This window comes from Pleurodeles waltl, chromosome 7 (genome assembly GCF_031143425.1).
Source record: "Pleurodeles waltl isolate 20211129_DDA chromosome 7, aPleWal1.hap1.20221129, whole genome shotgun sequence".
NCBI lineage: Eukaryota > Metazoa > Chordata > Amphibia > Caudata > Salamandridae > Pleurodeles > Pleurodeles waltl.
In genome coordinates, this window is record NC_090446.1 from 1,315,856,399 (window position 1) to 1,315,876,704 (window position 20,306).

A 20,306-nucleotide genomic window follows, 5' to 3' on the forward strand; every position below is an offset into this window, starting at 1 on the left:
AGCTGGAATAAATTGTCAACTTTAAAACCATGTGATTATTCAAATAATCCACATGGAAACTTGTGCCAAATGCAGCTTTAGTTACAGGTTAGTTAAAAAAAATATATAATTATAGGCACATGCATGAGTTTCTTTTTGATTAGTATGGGAATCTTTTAGAGATTTCCAGATGCAAGACAGTCACCAGAACTTAGAAGATGTCCTGATCAATAACCCAGCCATTCTCTCATGCCACTGGGATTGTGCACACACATTACTAAACCATCATGTACATCAGCTCACATACTGCTTGTGCAAAGTGATTCCACCAACTGCGCAAGCCATAGTACGAAGTAAGTCTTCATTTATCTCAAAAAGTGTTTATTTGCAGGTATAACTTTATGGTCCAACAATTTACCCCTATCAACTAGAAGGTAACGTGGAACCTCTGCATCAATACTTGTGGTGGTAGATAATGTCAATTCCTGTAGGATGATGTACAGGCAGTGTTTGAGAAATTGGATGTTTGAAGCAGATAAGACATTGAAGCAGAATTGTGTAACACCAGTGTATTTGTGAATCGTGATGCTCTGACCTCTCAGTAGACCACCAAGTAGCTCCACATAAAGGTTGAAATTAACAAGAGACAGTATAGAATCCTGGGGAACTCCGCAGATGATTGGAATATAGGAGGAGAACCAGGGAAGGGAATTACTTTGGAATCCCGTTTGAGATTAATGTTTTTTAAAAAACAATATTGAATGACAGACTGTAAAACCACTGTTGTATTTGACAGGGGAATAGCTATCAGTTGGGCATCTGTTGCAATGCCGCTGGGTCAAGATATGGTAGGTGACATATGTAAAGCAGACCTTGGAGCCCTAAGAAGGCACCTAAATAGCAATACTGGAGTTCTAAAGTTGTAGGCACAATAAAGATGACTTTACATTCTGATTTTTATCTTGTCACACTTGCTTTGTTCGAAGACAGAGGCCAAATGTCAGATTAATCTTCTGACAAATTTCTGCATATTCTCTTATTATGATCCTGGTGTTTTCTTTTGCCTCCTGAAAAGTATGAGGATTTTGAAAAATGAAACAGTGTGGAATTCTTGCTGGTGTGAAACAAAAAGATGTAGGATGTTATTTTCTTCTAACACACATCAAAATACAAATACCTATAAATAAACTGTACCAAAATGTCAAAGTAAGTAAGCAAGAAAGCACAATTGAAGCTTTTTTGTAATTCTGAAGTGTGATGGAAATAAAGATAATAATAGAGTCAAAGCAAGTCAAGACTTTTTACTTGATGAGATGCAAATGTCAAATGTGAGAAACTGGATAAGTGGTTGATTGGGGTGTGAGCCCTGGTGAAGCAGCAACCACAGCCTTCGTTAGGGTAAGATACAAGCAAACCCGAAATTAACCATGTCATTGACCTTGTCAGATCCCACAGCCTCAACATTATCTCCTATGCTGACGATACCCAACTCATCCTCTCACTCAACGAAGACCCCTCCACCACCAGAGCAAACTTCAGCAACACCATGACCATCGTAACTGATTGGATGAAAACAAAATACCTCAAGCTCAACTCTGATAAAAGAGAAGTGCTGATTTCAGGAAAGAGATATCCATCTGGGACCACAGCTGGTGGTCAGCCAAACTTGGACCCTCTCCCACATCCACAGACCACATGTGCAACCTCAGAACCATCCTCAACAGTGAACTGACCATGAAGTGACAAATAAACAGTCACGTCCTCCTCCTCCCACACTTTTCGCATGCTCTGTAGAATCTTGAAATGGGTTCCAATGTACACCAGGAAAACCACCACCCAGGCCCTCATTACCAGCCGCATCGACTACAACAAAGCACTCTAAGCCGTCATCTCCACCTAGCTCCTTAAAAGACTACAGGCCATACAGAATGCAGCAGCCTACTTGTCCTGAATCTTGCTAAATGTACCAGCATCTCTCCTCCCCTCAGAGACTTCCACTGGCTCCCTGTCCAGAAGATGTGCTAGTTCAGGCTCCTCAGACATGCTTAGAAATCCGTAAATGATCAAGGACCAGCCTACATCAACCACAGACTAAGCTTTCACCAACCCACCAGAAACCTGCTTTCCTCCTCACAGGTCCTTGCACACACTCCCAGAATCGATCACTGCCCCAGCCGTGGCCTCTTTTTCTCCTGCATTGCCGCCAAGAACTAGAACAACCTGCCTGCCCCCCTCCGAACTGCACTCTTGCTTGCAGACGTCAGAAAGAGACTCAATACCTCACTCTTCGACAGAGATATTGCACCCCAGTGTCCATATACCCCCAGTGGTGACAGTGTCATGCTCTACAAATGACTGACTGATTGATTGATTTAATGATTGATTGAGCCTGTGCTCAGCCCCCTGGTAGCTTCCACAGAGCAGTCAGGCTTAACTTAGAGGCAATTTGTAAAGTATTTGTGCAACACTTTAAACAGCAAAACAGTGAAAACACCACACAGAAAGAACCCTCACCAGGTCAGAAAGAAGACCTTAATTCAATAAATAAAACAAGACTAAAATGTCAAAAATTCAATCAGTAGAGTGAAAGTTCTGAGTTTTTAAAGAAAAACTGCAATATAGTGCCTATCTAAAAGCATAAAGTGCCAACTGCGGCTATCTGGTTACACTGGAACAGGTCAAAGTAAAAAATTCAGGCTGCGCATCATGGAGCGTGGGTCGGATACAGTCCCAGGTTAGTCCAGCCAAAGTCTTACCTCTTCAAAGTTTATGCACAGAGTCTGGTTTATGTTGGAGAGGACCAAGGGAGCAAGGAGAGCATAGCGGGTGGTGATCTACGTGGCATGAAGAGCAGGCCGGGGATTGTGGATGGATGGACTTGCACAAGATGGGCTGGTGGCAACTCGCACTGAATTTCGATGTGAATGGCGTGGTTCTAGTGCAAACGGGCCTGTTTGTAGTGGCAAAGAACCCAAAAGCTTGATGTCCAGAGCCACACCATGGGCCCAGGACCTGAAAGGCACCACTTGGGGGTCAGGAACTTGCTGAAGATTGGCCCTGGGGTTGTTGGGGAGTTTTTATATCCCTGAGGCTCAGATCAGAAGGCCAGCAGACTAGCCCTTTGAGTCATTCTGAGCTCATGGGTTCAAGACAAAGCTGCAGGTCCAGTTCTTCTTCCCCATACATTAGGGCAGCAGGTCAGCACAGCAGGGCATAAGCTCCTTCAGAGTAGCAGTCAAATAGAGTTGTTGTTCTTGTCGTTCTTCCTGGCAGAGTATCCTCAGGTCCAGAGTTGTACTGAATTGGTGGTGCCTGAGGTCCTTCTTCAAAACACAGTAATGCCTTTGTAGTGAGGAGAAGCTTCTAAAGGCACACCTTCAAAGTGCACAGATGCCCTGCCTTCCTAGCCCTGGCTCCAGAATAACTATAGGGGCTATGCAGCCTCTGTGTGGTGACATGACACAGTCTATTCAGGTGTAAGTGAGGCAGGCCATAGTTACTCCCTCCCATCCTGCCAGGGATGGCCCATCTAGTCACACTTAAGTTCTTATTGTGTGTGGGGACAGGACACAATCTATTCAGGTGTAAGTGAGGCAGGACCCAGCTACTCCTTCTCACCTGATAGTGATGGCCCATCCAGTCACACCTAAACTCTCATTATGTGTGGCTGTCTAGGCGAAATACACAAAGCCCAACTGCCAAATACACGCAATCATGTGACAAGAGAAGTGTACACGCACCAAGTGGCCAAGCAAGAACATTCAAACTTTCTTAAATAGCATTTTCAGCATTGTAATTTAAAATCCAACTTCATCATTAGTTGGGATTTTAAATTAGGATTCCAGAGACACCAAACATGAACCAGTCATCTCTTCCCATTTGGAAATTACACTTATAAAATGTAATAAGGCAACTCCAATGTGATCTTCTGGGTGGGATGGGCCTTGCATTAGAGAATAAACACTCATGGGACTGTCCAGGGCCTACCTTAGGTGTGACTTATATGTATTAAAAAGGAAGGTTTGGGACTGGCAAAAGGTTTAATTTTCCAGGTCAAAATGACAGTTTAGAACTGCACACACAGGCTTTATAATAGCAGGCCTGAGACATGTTTAAATGGCTACCTAAGTGGGTGACGCAATTAGTGTCACAGTCCCACTAGTATCATTTAATTTACAGGTTTTAGGCACATGTAGTGAATTTTACTGGGGAATTATGTTAATTAATATGCCAGTAGAGTATAAGCTAATGTTATTGTGTTTTAAGCCGAGAGCACAAGCATTTTAGCACAGGTTAGCAGTGGTAAAGTGCACAGAGTCTTTAGGTAAACACAAATGAATTTAGCAAAAATAGGAGGAGTGAAGGCAAAAAGTCTGGGGATGACCCTGCAGGGAAGGCCAGGACCAACAACAAATACTAACTACAATCCAATTTCAACACATCGTCGCTTGTGCTCTGACTATTTTTATCAGTGAAATTGTCTGTCTGTGCAGATTTAGGGGCATATTTACAAGAAGGCAAGAAAGTTGTGAATCATAGATGATGCCCTACTTTTCTTGCGCCCCTACTGGCATCTAACAACACCATGGCTGTGCCGTATTTACAATACAGTTCACCATGACAGTCGTTAGCATAATAGCATCAAAATTGTTGACACTGTTGTGGTGCTTTACTACAATAGCATCAACAATGTTGGCACTAGTACAGCAAAGCACAGGGCGGCCCATTGAATGTAATGGGTGTGTCATTTTAACACCTGCTCTGTGCAAGCATTAAAAATTATGGAAAAAATGGTGTAGTTAAATGTTGTAAATTTCACTGTATAATTTTTTTCAGGCCTCTTTTTGTGGGAACGCCCCTCTTGCGTACATTATGCCTGATGCAGGCATAATGTGGCACAAGGGGTCATAGAGTGGCGGAATGCAAGCATTGCGCCACTTTGTAAATATGGCGTGGCAGAAAAGCCACCTTAGCGCCACCTAAGCATCAGAAACATGATGCTATAGCAACGGTATGATGGCACAAAGGGCTTGTAAATATGCCCTTTAGTGTTCAATGGGAAATGTGTTGTCTGTAAATGAGAGTGGCTACCACACCACGCTTTAGTAAGATATCCATGTCAATGTGATCTTGATTGCAACACCAGCAACATACCACCCACTTGCAGCTCTTCTGCTGAAACGGTGTGGCTCATTTGACCTTTGTTTGATGCATGGATTTTTCAGAATCCTGTGAGTTCAGTGATGTAGCATTGATGGCAGCACCACCAGTCTGAAAATTGCCTCAGCCCCACTCATGTGCATCCTATATATAGACTATATTCTTGTTTCCATGAGCAATGTTACAGTCTCATTAAGTCAAACACGAGAGAATTACACATTTTCAAGATTTTCCCATATACAATAATGAAAATATATGAGGCATGTTAAAATATAATTATTTCTTAGGACCAGTCAAGTGACCAATCTGTGATGGGCTCAGATTTTCTGGTTTCACATTGTGTAATTCAGACCACTAGATTGGTATCCCTTTCTTGCTTCTGCTTTACTTCAAAGTTCAATGGTTTGTTTTGCAGAAACCACAAGAAAGTTAATTTCATTTTGGGCCCAAGCACTAAAAAGAACCTCAAGCTGAATCAGAATCTGGCTCAAGCTTTCTGTGGCTCACCTGCTTCTATACATGACTATAGTTATTCTGTGGCAGGTTTTAAGCTTAGATGCTGTTTCCAATGTGATACCTATTTTGCATGTGGGGATTTCTTACTTGCACTGCTAATGGCCTTCTTATAGCTTTGCTGCCTGTGAGGGGAATTTACACAGCTGTCAATGCTGCACATTGTCTGTGTATGTTTACGCAAAGACTTGGACTGCTGCTTCAGATGCTGTCTATGTTCTGTGCATGGGAGGGAAGCTTGCATTATTTCTAACCAGATCGGTATGTGTTCTATGGTTGTGAAGGAAACGTTCAATTCTTCCTGGTTCTTCCCAGTTCTGTCCCCGTTATATGTTGCTATGCCTGTGAGTCTAGCTTACACTCGTACACTGCAGTGCTGTTCCTTACACTTGTACCAAATTGTAATGCTGCTTGCTTATCGTATCCAAGGGAGGTGTTAAATGATCTTGCCCAGTGCCACACTTAGTCTTTGTCTTTGAAGGAACCTTGCACTGGCTGGCCCTGGAGTACCACACTTGTTCCATGTCTTTGAAGCAAGCTTGCACTGGCTTGATGTACTACACATGTTCCATGTCTTTACAGGAACAGGGTTGGACCGGGAACCCAAAACCGCCCAGGCACATTTTGTCAGACCAGCCCTCATTGTGTGCGTAGGGAGCGAGACAGACCACTACAGTGGAGTTTGGGGGGTTCTCCCTCCAAGAAATTCTGGAACAAACTGGCATATACAGTGCATTCTATTACACATTTTTCATTATATATTTAATTGTATTAGTTTTTAAAGTATAGTAAATGATGGCCTTACAGTGCACTGGAACACTGTATCTTAACTGGGGCTCTTCAATGACTCCCTCACCATCACCCTCTAACAGTGTCTTTCATCTCTCCATAGCCCATCTCTCACATGATGGATCCCTCACATGTATTTCATTTGTTTTATGGCGTCTAACTTACCAGGGTAGGGTGTTGGAGCACTTTACAGCACACACCCACAGCGATAATGAATCATACTTGTGTAAATCAGTGTATAGAAATTGCTATATAAGACACAGAGTACTACAAGGTGTACAGTTCACATGTCACACTAGTAGGCACTTTTCAAGAGGGCTTAGTCTGGGGAGGCATGAAGTCAGGATTCAGAACGTAACACAATGGTTAGGGTTGACTTTACTCATAACAATTTATTTATATCCAATCAGATCCTTTTTTGGCAAAATTAGGATAATCAAAGACTAGGAAAAAACGTAACTTTCTAACCTGTACCATGCAGTTTGCATGCAGCTCTTATATGGCAGTTCATAGCTCACTGTGCTAGATTATGATTGTAACTTATGAACTGCACAGTAACAAAAGGATCTCTGTGACAAAAGCAGAATCACACTGAGCATTGCACATAAAATTCTGTTCTGTGATCTGCATAGTAAAAGTTCTTTGCAGCAGGCTCTGCACTACTTTAGATGAGTCAAAACTGCCACTAGACAAAACTCTGATCTCTCTCCAGCAGGTACATTAATCACCAGAGTTATCTTGGCACTTTTATTGTTGCCTGAAAACTGTTGGATATACAAGGAACTCTGCATTGGTTTTAAAACTGCTGCAGTGCTACAAAGCCAGCTCCCAGTAACAAAAGCAGCCCCCCACCCTTCCAGCCTCCTGGAGAAACGCCCGATGCCCGGTATGGTCAGTATGGCCTTGTACAAGAAGCTTGAACTGACCCTGCTCTGCCACAGTTGTTCCAGGCTTTTAAATGAAGCTTGCACTAGTCCTGCAGTGCCTGATTTGTTCCATGTGTTTGAACAAAGCGTGCGTTGATCAGCCCTGCAGTAGCATACTTCTTTTATGTCCTTAAAGGAGGCTTGCATTGGTTCTAAGCATGGCTGCCATAGTGAAGTTTTAAAATACAATAGACTATGCACAATATCACGGCAAGATAGCTGCCCGCCATGCGTTGATGGCAGCATGTTTGTTTCTGCTTGTATTCTTTTAATCTATCTTGAATATGTTTCATGAGTGCAAAGATGAGTGACAGAGTGCATGTACGATGACTAATTTAGTTTCTTAACTTATCAGTGACACAGAAGGAACTTTCATTCAAAAGTCAGATCTTTTATTATTGGTAGTGCTCGTTTGAAATGTATTCAATGAATGTGTAGTGAAAAGGAAGTTATATAATGTTCGCACACAGATGATTAACACACCCAGACAATATATTCGTTGTTATTTTATGATGGCAGAGAAAATAAACATATTACCACTTTTTTTCCTTGCTCCTGCATTGTAATTGAAAGTGTGGATATTAATGAAACATACACCTTCTGAATCCCAAGCCATGGGTGTCTTTTTTTTAAATCTATTTACTGAATTTCAAACAAGGCAAGAATGGACGATATACAGCAAATGCAATTCAGAAGGTTTAGAGTACTGAATTTTCAATGGCGCAATCAATATTCACTGTACCAACCGTACCAAAAAAAGGCAGAAGGGGGCAGGGAAAGCAAAGGAAAAGGGAATAGGGCCACTCAGCGAAGGAGGATGATTGTTGCATTAGCTCTCTGCACAACCTGTTCCACACCATGGTGATTATGTCAACAAGAGACAGGCAGAACATCCCGTGGGGTCTGCTCTTCCACATCACTAGGGTTAGACGGAGATGCTGCTGTCAGCGCACCCACAGGCCCCTGCAGGTCCAGTTGGGCATAGAGGTACATCTCAAGCGGTTTCTAAATATCTTTAGGTCAAGGGCGCACCAGCAGCAGCTCCCAGTAAGCATTCAGTTGCACCTGGCAGTAAACTGCAGCTCTGAGCCAATCTGCCACGTGCGGCATCATGCGCAGACTCCACTGCATCAGCCCTTAGCAAGCAGGAGCAGAAGTGCCATAAACCTGCGTCTCTCTGATGGCACATCTCTCATATACCCCAGGAGCGCAACATGCAGGGATCGCTCCTGTGCATTTGCCCACTAAGAATTTTTGTTTGCTCCATTGGTGCCACTCACAGGACACCGCGCATATCCTATTACCGCTGTGAGTGGCATCAATGGAGCAAACAGAAATTCTTAGCGGGCGCACTGTTGGATCTCCCTCCACACCTACACTGTACATGCCACTGTATCTATGTGTGCGTGCAGGCTCCTTGGGGGCAGAAAGAGAGCCATCTGGGGAGGGCATGCAATGCCTGATCATGTTCCAGAGCAGTGTGGGCCTGAAACTCTGAGGGGAAGATCCAGTGGTGTGCAAATTTCGCCTTTGCACTGTAATAATAAAGGTCCAAATCCAGAGCCCTCAGAGCACCCTGCTCGAAGGGGAGGGGTAGAATTTCCCAGTCATTCAGAGTCTGCCTGTCCATTCATGTGAGGGACACCAAGGGAGCTGCTAATAAAAATGGGGCGATGGAGGAAGTGGCAGGTTAATAAACAGATAGGGGAATTTAGGAAGGATCACAAATTTCACAATGGCCAGCCTTCCTGGTAAGGACAGTGGTAACATTCCCCAGCTCAACACATGCCCATCCAACCACATCATCAGACCCCCATTGTTGTCTTTCCATAAAACATCAACATCTCTGCTAAGTCCTGTCTCGAAATATTTTACCAGTCCGTCAGCCCATTCAAGCAGATACTTTGGGGAAAACACTGTTGTCGCATCGGTCAAGGGGAGCAGGACATACTTCGCCTAGTTGATGGTAAACCCCCGACATGGTCCAAATTGGTCTGAAAATCTTTAACTTACCAGGTGACATTGGCCACATACATTGACACTACAATTCCGCGAGACTAAAATGCTTGACCCATGGTGCTTTCTCAGCTGGGACCCAAGCGGCTCCATAGTGACAGCAAATAAGATGGGAGATCAGGAGCAACCCTGTGGAGTCCCCCTTGTCACCAAAAAGGGGGCTGTGATCCTCCCACTGACTCACAGTTGGCCCATGGGCAGACAATACTGGAGTCCAATCACTCAAGTAAACCAAGAACTCATACCAAAGCACAACAACAGGGCAAAAAGCCATGGCCACTCAAGCGAATCAAATGCCTTGGTGGCATCTAGAAAAAAACACTGCTGCACTCAGGGTCACTCAATTGTATGGAGTAGAGTGAAGGTACGTAGATTGTGTAAAGTTGATCTGCTCAGCACAAAACCAGACTGGTCTGATCACACTATGTTCAGCAGAAGTGGCAGGATTCATGAAGAGATGAGGTTAGCCAGAATTTTACTGTCGATGTTAATCATGGACTGACGCCGATCTGATTCACAGTGCTGGGTATTCTTACCAGGCTTAAGGATTGTCACACTTTGTGCCTCTCAAAAGGATGGCAGCAAGACTCCAGCAGAGAGTGACTGGGCATACTCTTTATAAAATACAGCTGTTATACCATCCAGACCAGGTGCTTTATCAACTGGCATATCGGTAATGGCCAAGACAACTTTGTCAACCAAAAAGGGTTCATCAAGGTGTTTTCTATGACCGTCCTTTAGCCACAACAGCTGTATAGAGTTGAAATATCTTTGATATCCGGGGAGGGGGGCGTTCTGTGTAGTCTGATAAAGTAAAGAGAATAGTTTAGTCATCACGCTTTGAATAGCCTCAGTACCTACGTACTCATTGGAATGGTCATCCTGCAATTCTGTTATGTAGTCGCTCACACAAGGCTTGCATAATGTGTGGGTCAAGGTTTTGCCCATTCTATCCCCTTCCCAGCAATGGGTCTCTTTTATATGCATTCACCTGATAATCAGAAAATGCTTGATGGAGTATGCTACTTTATGTATAAAGTGGCGGGAAACCTATCTTCTGTGAGATTGTAGAGCAAGTGACAAAATTAATATTATCTTTTACATATCCTGTGCTTATAATCAGCTCAGTTCCCAAACTACTTTATTATCTACAGCTTGACCCGATATTTGAACTCAACACTTTTATTCAAATTTATGAACTAGTTATGTACCCTTGTTTTTTTTTCAGTCCCTTATGGTAGCTGGTTTGACCATGTTAAAGGATGGATGAAGATGAAGGGCCAAAGCAACTTCTTCTACATCACCTATGAGGAGCTCTTAAAGGTAAAAATAAAAATAAACTAAGATTGAAATGTATTACCGATTAACTATTTAGAGTTACACAGCTTCTCATTGAATATAGTCTACATAACCTCTCAAACTCAATAAGATATCTTTGTCAAACACTTAAGTTTTTCATCACATGCAAGAAAAGTCATCTTATCATAAACATATTTGCCGATTTTGTAATCTTTTAAGTACCCTACCTATTTTTGCATTTAACTGGTCATATGCTTTAAACATTCAATCAGAATTTAATCTCCAACTGAGCAATGACCTAACGATTTCTAAATTATCAGATTTGGGAAATTGCATGGAGTAGATAAAGTCATTAAATCATCCTTCTGGTACTTCCTTCCTGCTAAAAGATAACATTTTTATTCCAAATTGTGTATTATTTTCCCTAACAAAATGTTTGACTTTGAATGTGACACAACCAGTCTTTCTATGTTCCTTTAGATAAATGTGGCTAGATCACATTTTATATTTAAAGCATATTTAGCTGTGGCCAAGTCAGCCCCTTCTCTGTATAGATCTTGCACTTTGTCCGTAAAACAAGAATACTCTTGAAATGCACATCCAAAATAGGCAAACAACGGCTGACAATTCTGGAAATATATATGATAAAAACTTCCTAATGGAATTTGAAATTCTGTAGTGTTTTCATTTTCAGAATGTTTGCTTCAAATATTTGGTACTTATAAGATCTTTTAAGCAAGTACTAACCCTGTCTTGAAACAATCTATGCTGTTCTGTTATCTGAATCCCAAATCACTTTGGACTTACTAGCATTTACTTTTCTTCAGTGTGCCTAAGTGTGTGTGCGCATGTGTGATATGATATCAGGATTTGGAAGCCTTTTTGTTTTTAACATAATTTTTGATAATTGCTGCTAACATTTCCTTAATTGTTCTGGCAAACATTATATCTAAAAAGTGCTAAATAAAATCGTGAGTTCTATCTTGTTGGCATAATGGTGTACCATGTTACCACCTCAAAATCAAAGAAAGTAAACATTTATATTTTGTTTAAAAGTATTAACAGCCTGTCTCAAAAAATTGTTTTTTTTAGGGAAGTAGAAAATTATACTTATAATAATTCTCTGTTCTCCCTCAATTCCACTGCATTCTTACTTGCTTTCCACTGCCTCTCTCCTGTTAGTCAACAAATATCAAATCTATGTTTATATGTAAAATTCATGGATATAGTATATTTTAAATGCAATGGCTTAAGGTTCTTGCATCTTGCCCTATTCACAGCATTTCTGGAATATTTACAAATGAAGACTAAGGGCCTAATTATGAGTTTGGCAGACAGGAACAACCATCTGCCAAATTCCTGACAGGTTGGCCATCAGCCCAACATGAAAGTGTAGCACCATTAAGGCCAGCTCGTACTCGAGCCTGCGGCAATGCTGCCACCCGCAGGGGGCACCAGCACTCTTGAGCACTGTCTGTACAGTGCGCATTACGAGGGTGCTGGCCAGAAGGGCCCCTGCACTGCCCATGCCCTGGGCATGGGTAGTGTCGTGCCCCCCCTGTGGTCCCCCTGCACCTGTTCTCCGCCAGCCTTTTCATGGCAGTAAAACCACCATTAAAAGCAGAACCAGGTTGTAATCAGCAGGTTGTCGCTATGTGCTGCACCGTCCTGGCTGATTGCAACCTGCACCTGCCTTCAGCCCATCTGGATCACTGGTCTCAGCGGAGATGGAGGTACCCTGGCGGTCGGACCACGAGGGTTGTAATGTGGAGGTTGAACTGGCACAACAGCGGTGGTCCAGACCGCCACAGCGAGTCTGGCGGTCTAGTGGCCGCCAAACTCATAATTAGACCTTAAGTTTCCTTTTCTTCAAATCATTTAGCCAACTTTCCTCATGATTTCTTCAATTGTTTTCATCCTCACAATAGGTTCTTCTATTTTTTGTGAAGGTTTCTTTTTATTCAATTTTCTATCCTATTGTTTTCGAGTGTTACATGTGATTCCTGAGTCTCTCTTCTGATTATTTTCTGAGATCAGGTACCTCTTCTTGCAAAGATGTAAACATAACCATGATCTTAACTTTTTATGACTCACATATAATTTTACTCCTTTCTTACATAGTTTGATAATGTATCTTAATCACGACTTGTCTGGCTTCCCAACACAATGCTTTTGTTTTTATGAAAATCATTCCATATTAATGTATTTCTCTTGTTCCTTATGATTAAATAAGGTTTGCTAATAAAAATTGGAGTGCATAATTTTGATCACTTTTGGTGTGAGAAATACTGGATCAGGTTTACATATTTCTTTAAAGATCAAGTGTTTCTGTGTTGGCTCCTTGTTCTGACTAGTGATGCTGCTGTGTCATAGCATCAACATTATTCTGGTACCTCAATTGGTGTGTGTGAATTATTTGAAAGTACATCAGGATCTACAGATCACCTCAAAAGCAGAAAATTGTTGTCTAGCAGTCTGTTACATGATGAGTGTTGCGAAGGCTGCTAACAATGGAGTCTGATTGCAATAAGAATTTTCCTCAAACCAGGGGAAAGAATCTGCAACTGGTATTGGCTTCCATGGGCAAGATAGCAGCTGAAATGAGTGATAGCCGAATCAGCTATCCATTATTAAAAACTCCTAAAAGCCCACTTACATTAAATCTGCTTAGAACAGACCGTCAACACTGTAAAACTGGAGTCCGGTCACTGTTAAAGGAGGTATGGGTAGAACCTCCCTTGACAGAAGGGCCAAGAGGTAGAAATTAGAAAAGCCTCTTCTTCTGGAGTTTTTTTTTGTTTAAAAACGTTTCAAAAGAATTACAGAGCTGAACAGTAACAGGCAAGGGATTACATAGTTTTGGACCAAGGTAGGCAAAGGAGTGACCACCTTGCCTCACCTTATTGATCAAACAAAATAACTGCATAGTTCAAGTTGCTGGTTCAAAGAACCTGATTAGGACGAAATGGCAACACTAGAGCCCTAACATATAGTGGTCAAGGATTAGTCATGGCTTTGTGCACATAGCTCAATGCCTTAAACTGGATTTGGTTGTGAATTGGGAGCCAATATAGGTCTTAAAGATAGTGATAAAACCGAGGAGTGTTAAGGTAGATGGTAAAGCAACCAATAGGATGTTACTGTAATCAAGTGTTAAGGTAATCAGTGCTTGCTTATTTCACCACTCTCCTTTGGATGGGGAAGGGAAGGAGCCAATGTATTTTTCTCAAACACCTAAGTATGCTGAAACAAGATGCAGATAACGTGGTTATTGTGTATGGTAAACTTGTCATCAAAACAAAAGTATAGGACCTTAACTGCCTGACTATGGGTAGGATCAGGCACCAATTAAGTAGGCCAGCAGTGAGGGCCCTATAATTGAGGTTGGTTGCTGATCAATAAAACTTTAGACTTTTTCCCATTGAATTTTTACAGAGTTATTGCTCATCCAGATTACCACAATGACAAGGGAAAAATTAAGGTCAGATAAACTGCAACCATCCTTAGAGGATAGTGAAACGATTATTTGAGTATCATTTGCATATGAAAAAAGTGTGAGGCCAAACACTTCCACTATGTCTGCCAGTTGCCAAACATTGTTGTTTCACAAAATGGGGCTTACGGCAGAGCACAGGAGCATGCATACTTGAAAGAAACAGTCTTGTAGAAAAGACCACCCCATGCCAAGGCCAGGTTTTGCATGCCCAGTTCCTCTAATCTATGAAGAAGTGTTAGATCTGACAGCCTGAGGGTAGTCTCCCCCAGCCCTCAACATTTTGCCTGCCTTGCTCCATTTTCTGACATTGTTTTTCTCTGGATTTAGGACTTTGTGCACTTTACCACTTCTAATCAGTGCTAAAGTGCTTGTGCTCACCACCCTAAATCATAGAAACATTGGCTTAACCCACCATTGGCAAATTCAGTTTACTTATTAGTCCCTAGTAAAGTTCCTAGGGCCTGTCATTTAAATGCTACTAGTGGGCCTGCAGCACTGATTGTGCCACCCACTTAAGTTGCCCCTTAACCATGTCCCAGGCGTGTAATTGCAGAGCCTGTGTGTTCAGGTTAACACTGCCATTTTGACCTGGTAAGATGAACAAGCTACTTACCTTCGGTAACGCCTTTTCTGGTGGATACACTAGCTACCTGTGGATTCCTCACCTAATGAATTCTCCCAATGCGCCAGCATTCGACGGAAATTTTTCTTCCCAGCTCTGCACATCGACGAAGACGTCACAATTGCCCGACTCCCACGCGACGCCATCTGACGTCATCGAGGCAATAAGAGGTCCTCGCCGGCGTGCTGATGTCAGTTTTCACCATTTTTTACATGCCTTCAAGGCGAACAGGTGACTACCGACAATGCATACTCGACATGAATAAATCAGCCAAATATAAAACATAACCTTTAATCAAATATAAACATCAAAATATCAAGTGTATATATATATATATGTATATATATATATATATATATATATATATATATATATATATAAAAACCACATATATGTACATGTATCTACATATACCATGAAACATATTTATATATATATATATATATATACACCTCCTTATATACATACACACCCTAGGATGTCTTGGTAAGAACAACCAGGCAGCGGGGAGGTGGGTGGGACCGTGAGGAATCCACAGGTAGCTCGTGTATTCACCAGAAAAAGCGTTACCAATGGTAAGTAACTTGTTCTTCTGATGGATACAACTACCTGTGGATTCCTCACCCAATGAATAGAGTCCCAAAGCAGTACCGCACTCGGTGGCGGGTACCTAAATTATCACAACAAAAAAATTCTGCAGCACGGACCATGCAAAATGGCCATCCTCCTAACCTCTGAATCCAAGCAATAATGCTTCGCAAAAGTATGGAGGGAAGCCCAAGTTGCGGCCTTACAAATATTAGCCACAGGATCACCTCTAGCCAAAGCCGAAGAGGCCAACCTAGCCCTGGTGGAATGAGCTCTAATTCCAACTGGAGGAACCTTCTTTTCCAAAGAATAACAGATTTTAATGCAAAGAATGATCCACCTGGATAGTGTTCTCTTGTGGACCGCCTTGCCCTTCCTCTTCCCCACGTAGCCGATGAAGGGCTGATCTTCCACTCAGAACTCTCTCATTCTGTCAACATAGAAGGTTAAAGCTCTTTTAGGGTCAAGCCGATGGAACCTTTACTCCTCTTTCGATGGATGGGGAGGAGGGTAAAAGGATGAGAGCGTAATAGACTGCCCTAAATGGAAGGGTGTAACAACCTTCGATAGGAAAGCCGCCCTGATCCTCAGCACCACTTTGTCCGCATAGAAGGAAGTGAAAAGGGGCTTAAAGCTAAGCACTTGAAGCTCACTCACTCACCTAGCTGATGTGATGGCTATAAGAAAAACAGATTTTAACACTAAAAACCTCAAGGGGCATGAATGTAAAGGTTCAAACGGTGAACCCATCAAGAACGTGAGTACTAAATTCAGATCCCATTGAGGCATAATAAAAGGAGAGGGAGGGAACTTATTAGTAAGACCTTTTAAGAACCTTTCAACTATAGGAGATTTAAACAAAGAGGGTTGATCAGGAAGGCACAGAAAGGCCGACAGCACCGACAAGTAGCCCTGAACAGTCGCAACCGCACAACCCCTCTGCGCCAAGGACAACGCAAATAATAAAATATCCGACGAATGGGCCTGTAAAGGATCAATTTGCTTCTCTCCACACCAGGCTACAAATTTTGCCCATCTAGTAGCATAGATTGATTTGGTGGAGTAGCGCCTGGCCGATAAAATAACATCCACCACTTCCAGCGGGAGGGAAAAAGAAGTCAGATTGCCCCATTCAATATCCAGGCATGCAGGTGCAGGCTCTGGAGGTGGGGGTGTAGAACCTGCCCCTGCGACTGCGAGAGGTGGTCTGCCATGTGAGGGAGACGGAGCGGAGGGCACAGTGAGAGTTGGAGAAGATCCGAGTACCACACCCTTCGTGGCCAATACGGAGCTATTAAAATGACTTGTGCTCGGTCTTGGCAAATCTTCCTCAGAACCAGAGGAATCAAGGGTATGGGGGGAAACGTGTAAAGCAATTGGCTGTGCAAGGGCATCTGAATCGCGTCCCCCTACGCCCCTTGCAGCGGATACTGGGGGATGCAGAACGACAGCAGTGCATGTTCTCCCGAGTGGCAAAGAGGTCTACCTGAGGAAATCCCCACAACCGGAAAATGTAAAGGGCCAGATCCGGATGGAGATGCCACTCGTGATCGACTGAGAAGTGTCAACTGAGACTGTCCGCACGTATGTTTTGAACTCCGGCCAGATGGTTTGCTACTACGCAAATCTGATGGTCCTGTGCCCAGGACCAAAGCAGTAGAGCTTCTCTGCTGAGAAGGTATGACCCTACTCCTCCCTGTTTGTTGATGTACCACATTGCAGTGGTGTTGTCAAACAGAACCTGGACCGACTGACCGCGAAGGGAGTGGAGGAAGGCCTTGAGAGCTAAACGTATCGCCCACAATTCCAACAGATTGATGTGAAACATCTGTTCCCCTGGAGACCAACGACCTTTGATCTCCAGGTCCCCCAGATGACCTCCCCACCCTATAGTGGAAGCACACGTTATCACCGTGGTCACTGGAGGCGGCAGTGAAAACGGCCTTCCTTTGGAAAAATTGCCGTTCACAGCCCACCATCGTAGATCCACTGCAGTGTCTCTGGAGATCTTTATTGACTCCTTCAGATCCCCTTTGTGTTGAAACCACTGCCTGCGGAGGCACCACTGAAGAGCCCTCATGTGTCCGTGTGCATGAGTGACCAACAGAATGCATGAGGCAAACAGACCGAGCAGACGAAGGACCTTGAGGACAGGAATGACCGCTCCACTTTGAAACATTGGAATCAACGCCTGAATGTCCTGAATCCGCTGAGGCAGAGGAAAGGCCCGATTCAACGTTGTGTCTAGTACTGTCCCTATGAACAGAGGAGTTGAGAGGGCTCCAGGTGAGATGTGGGGCACGTTTACCAAAAATCCCAGATCGAAAAACAACTGGGTTGTCATCTGCAGGTGAAGCAACATGAGCTCTGGAAATTTGGCTTTGATCAACCAATCGTCCAGGTAAGGGAATACCGCTATCTGCTTCCTCCTGAGATGCGCTGCAACCACCGCCATCACCCTCGTGAAGACTCGAGGTGCTGAAGTAAGACCAAAAGGAAGGACCTCAAACTGGTAGTGCTGCGATCCTCCCACAAACTGGAGATACTTCCTGTGCGACTTCAGAATAGAAATATGAAAGTAAGCATCCTGTAAGTCGACAGACACCATCCAATCTTCTTTGTTCAATGCCAAAAGCACCTGTTCTAGGGTCAGCATTTTGAACTTCTTCTGCTTGAGGAACCAATTCAAAACCCTCAGGTCCAAGATAGGTCTCAACCGACCATCCTACTTGGGGATCAGGAAATATCTCAAAAAGCAACCCGACCCCTTTCCTACTCTGGAAACAACTCCACTGCCCCTTTTGACAATAGGGTCTGAACTTCCTGTTGCAACAACAGGAGATGGTCTTCTGTGAAAAAGGAGGGACGGGGAGGGATGGAAGGGGGGAACTCCCGAAAGGGAAGTGCATAACCTTTCTCCACAATATTGATGACCCTGGAATCCGATGTGATCAGCTTTCATATGCGGAGAAAATGAAACAACCTTCCCCCTACAGGAGAACTATGGGATGGAATGGACAGAGGATTAAGGCTGCTTTCCCTGTTGCACCCCCCTGGAGGAAGAGGAAGAGGCAGGGTGCTGCTGGGTGGCTCCTCTGGTTTGAACTCTACCCCTCCCTCTAAATGACCTATAGGGAAGAGTAGATGGTTGTTGGCCTGCAGGCTGGAATCTCCCCCGAAAGGAAGAACCTCGTCCAAACCCCCTGAACCTTCTGAATGATCTGAACGGGGTGGTGGTTGAAGCCTGCAAACCAAGGGACTTAGCCGTAGCCCTGCTGTTTGAAGTGTTCTAAGGCAGAGTCAGCTTTCGAACCAAATAGCTTGTCCCCATCAAATGGCAAGTCTAAAAGAGTTGTTTGCACATCAGATGAAAAACCAGACGATCTCAGCCAAGCATGTCTCCTGGTTGCAATGGATGTCCCCATCGCTCTGGCCACCGAATCCGCAGTATCTAACCCTGACTGAATGACCTGAGTCGCTGCCACCTGTGCATCAGCCAAAAGACACCGCATGTCCTGGGGCAAATCTGGCATTCCAGCCTTAGCCGCATCCATCAAGGCATGAATATATCTTCCTAAAACACAAGTGGTGTTAGCAGACTTCAGTGTCATACTGCAAGATGAAAAGATCTTTTTGGCCGACTGCTCCATCCTTTTCGACTCCCTGTCTGATGGAGCCCCATGGAATGATGCAGGAGCTCAACGCGAGGAGCAGGATGCCTGAACCACCAGACTCCCCGGAGTTGGATGTCTAGAGAGGAAGCTCAGGTTCCCAGAAGCCACTCTGTACCTCCTCACCACTGATCTGCTAACTGCAGTTGAAGATACTGGTATCCCCCAAACCTCAAGAATTGGTCCAGTGAGAGCCTCAGTAAAAGGTAGGAGCGGCTCTGCTGCAGCCGAAGCCGGATGTAACATCTCTGTGAGGATACTGGTTTTCACCTCAGCTGCAGGTAACAGGAGATCTAAAAAGTCAGCTGCCTTCCTCACCACTGAGTGGAATGAAGCAGCTTCCTCAGTAAACTCACCTGAAGAAGCTAAGTCCCACTCTGGAGAAGTATCGAGACCGCTGGCAGAGTCCAAACCCTGAAAGTTCCCCAGGGGCTCTGCGAGCTTGCCTTCCTCCAGGAGCTGCCTCTGATACTCCTGCTCCTCCAATAACTCAGAGCCTTCCTCCTCTAGCGCAACCTGGCCTCTATCCTCGGCGTCGATAAAGAATTAGCCGACGCCAATGACCTCAGCTGATGCTGATCTTCCTATTCCTCTGACGCCGGATCCATCGACGGCATGGAAAGGCGAGCCCTCTTCGCCGGCGTCAATTGTAGTTGTGGCGAAGTCAACGGCGCCACCGGATCAGCTGAAACCACCGGCGTCGAAGTTCTTCTCGGCGACGTCAACGGCACCGGCACCGGGCCAGCACCTTCTACTGGGCAGAAGGGCATAAAAGGTGTCGGCTTTTGGGGAGTCGGAACGCCCAGACCAAAAGCTAATGGACCTGAGGGACCAGGCGGTGCACCGCTAGGAGCCATGGAGATAAAGGTGCTGTACATCGCATTTAAGAATGCCGCCGGATCCGCATCCGGAGCAGGGAAAGCAGGATACCCCTGTGGCGTCGCCGCTGACTGTGAGGTCAGCACTGGATCCGGCACCTCTGATTGTGCAGACGAGAAGGCAGGACTCTGGCAAGGCTCGTCCACTTCAAAAACTGACGGCGTTGGAGAAGCTTTGAGGCTGTGGCGTCACTGTCGGGCTGACCTCCCACATCGTATGATGCCGAGCAGATGGAGATCTCGACAGAGGTCGGTCTTTCTCCGAACGGCGTCGGGAATCATGTTGATGCCGAGAGTCATGACAAGGCTGTCTCTTATGTGAAGATTTCGAAGAAGGCATTCGATGTCGGCGCTTTTCCTTCTTCTTCG

General features: G+C 44.2%; 1 protein-coding gene across 4 annotated transcripts in view; it reads left to right on the forward strand.

The window, feature by feature from the left end:
- The window catches only part of LOC138246238 (sulfotransferase 2B1-like), a 361,323-nt gene that overhangs the window by 249,373 nt on the left and 91,644 nt on the right, over positions 1-20,306 (forward strand). For all 4 annotated transcript variants that reach the window (XM_069200642.1, XM_069200640.1, XM_069200639.1 and 1 more), the window contains one exon: positions 10,612-10,706. In XM_069200642.1, coding sequence (XP_069056743.1) covers positions 10,612-10,706 — 95 coding nt within the window. The remainder of the gene's footprint in view (positions 1-10,611; positions 10,707-20,306) is intronic.